This window comes from Cynoglossus semilaevis, chromosome Z (genome assembly GCF_000523025.1).
Source record: "Cynoglossus semilaevis isolate Cse_v1.0 chromosome Z, Cse_v1.0, whole genome shotgun sequence".
NCBI lineage: Eukaryota > Metazoa > Chordata > Actinopteri > Pleuronectiformes > Cynoglossidae > Cynoglossus > Cynoglossus semilaevis.
Window position 1 is genome coordinate 2,958,678 of NC_024328.1, and position 2,212 is coordinate 2,960,889.

The window sequence follows — 2,212 nt, forward strand, 5'->3', positions numbered from 1 at the left end:
AAAATACCTCAAAAGGTTGTAGTTTATCCTTTCCTTTATTCTCCTGTTTGTACTCCATATTCCATCACTAGAGGGAATCCCCAGGTTTTTTTTTTTGTTGTTGTTGTTGTTGTTGCTACAATCTGCTGCCTTCTCCGTCGACTGTATCCATATCACTCCACTCCTTTGTTTCCTCACTTGTATCACCAAGCATTATCTTTACTTACATCCATTAATATTATCTGATGTATTACTGTTATTATTCTTATTTCCCTAACCTTGTTTATTTGCCTTGTTGTTTACCTGACGTCATCCTCCATTATTAAACACATTTAATTCTCAATAAGGACAAACACAGTTTCACTTTTTGTTGACAGTTCAATAATTTATTTAGAAAACGTACAAATATAGGAACATAGGAAATTGCATTGCAATGCAGTAGTTATTGTGCATCCTGTGTTAACATGTTGGTGACATCATCACAACTGTGGCCACCATCATGGTGCTGAGAGTCAAGGCATTGTGTTAAGGAGACAGGCATTCATGTAGACAGGTTCTTCAGCTCGGCACTGTACATAAATAAACAGTCTGGTTTTTGCTGGTGTTCACTCTCATCGTTGCACACACACACACTGATGCTCCACGCTCCTGCAATCCACCGAGAAGCAGACGTGGATTCAAGTGTCTCTTTGTTCATGTATTTGGCTCCATCGGCTGCACACAGGACATCCTGCTGCTGTCACCTCCATCCCCGAGGCCACAGCGGCTCCTTGATGCAGCGGGGCTGCTGCTGCAAGCGCACCTTTCCAGGCGACAAGTTAGAGCCGCACCTGCGGCTGTTTATTCCCACGGTGGGATTGTTTCACATTCGGCTCACACAAAGAGCCCACAGACAGAAAAAAAAAAGCGCTTTTCACGCGCTGCTACAACCAGAGTCACCGCAGTTTGAGCAGCTGTCGGACCATGCCAGCGATCCGCAGGAACTTGTCCTTCTTGCGCTGCTTCAGGGCCATCAGAGCTCTCGCCGTCTCCTCCGGGTCCTGGCTATAGGAGAAGATGCTCCTCACTCTCTCCTCCGCCTTCATGTCGCCCGTTTTCTGAAAGAGTTTCATGAGCGCGTCCTGGTTGACGTTCTCAAATATGTTGCCCTCGGCCTTCTTCCGATGCGCCGTGTCGAACTTGTTGCCGTGGACGGACGGGCTGACCCTGCGGCATTCGTAGGACGCGTACGTGGACATGATGTCGTTCTTTGTCCTGTCGGTTGGACAGACTTGGATGTGCGTGATTCTGGCTCCGTGTGGCTGCAACTCTGCGTCGGTGAGTTGTCAGGAGCGCACTGTTTCCACAGTGAGTGCAGTGTGGCTGAGGCTGAGCGTATTTATAGAGCTGTGGGGAGGTTCCCTGCCCTTGGACTCACACTTCCACTGGTGACATCAGCTGTCGTGAAGCGGACATAGGCGCCTCCTCTCAGGCGCACAGCAGACAGTCAGTCCGCCTGATGAAATTATCAGTGCACTCCTCTGCTGCTATGAATCAATAGAGAACAAAGGCACTCCTGGCATGCCTCTGCCCCAATAATTTATTATTTACTGTTTATATTTATTATCTACATTTGCACCATTTTCACAAATTAGGTGTTGTTTCTAAAGATGCAATTAGTAATTTAATTTTCATAAAAAACTACTCATAGATAATTCACATTTCAGTGACCTTTAGTATTTTACTGCGGCATATATAATGGGCTTATATCAGAGTTCAGTTCCTACCATGTGAAGTACCTCTGTTTACACTGTGTGTCAGAAGTCACATACTGTACTGTAACTACCTATGTCATCTAGGTCATAAACCTATGTAATCTAGATCATAAAAACATCAGAAAAGTCTGACTTACACCTGGGAGTCATATTGAAGGGCAAATAGTTCTCAAAAACAACACAAACAAAAGAAAGTGAATAAATAAAGATGTCTTCCACATACAGCGCAGCATGACAACATATTTGTTCTCTCCATTTGCCAACTAGCGACCATGCAAACTAGTGGACAAGTTTTGACGCTGTATGTCATAGTGATGGACTAAGACCTCCTTAATAAATGTATGAGAAATGGCGACGGAACCTGTAAGTTGATGACACCGTAAACCAAGGACCGACTAAATGTTTTAAAACTTTAGAATCAGACCACAACTACTGCAGACCCACAAACATGTCATGTCAAATGGTTGGAAAACTCTGAC

At 44.6% G+C, this 2,212-nt stretch overlaps 1 protein-coding gene across 1 annotated transcript; it reads right to left on the minus strand.

Annotated features, from left to right (window-relative positions):
* Nucleotides 1-343: 343 nt before the first annotated feature.
* Nucleotides 344-1,349, minus strand: tcima (transcriptional and immune response regulator a). The gene has a single exon (XM_008335664.3). It carries the CDS (start codon nucleotides 1,215-1,217, stop codon nucleotides 915-917), a length of 303 nt encoding a protein of 100 aa, XP_008333886.1. The 5' UTR covers nucleotides 1,218-1,349; the 3' UTR covers nucleotides 344-914.
* Nucleotides 1,350-2,212: the final 863 nt, after the last annotated feature.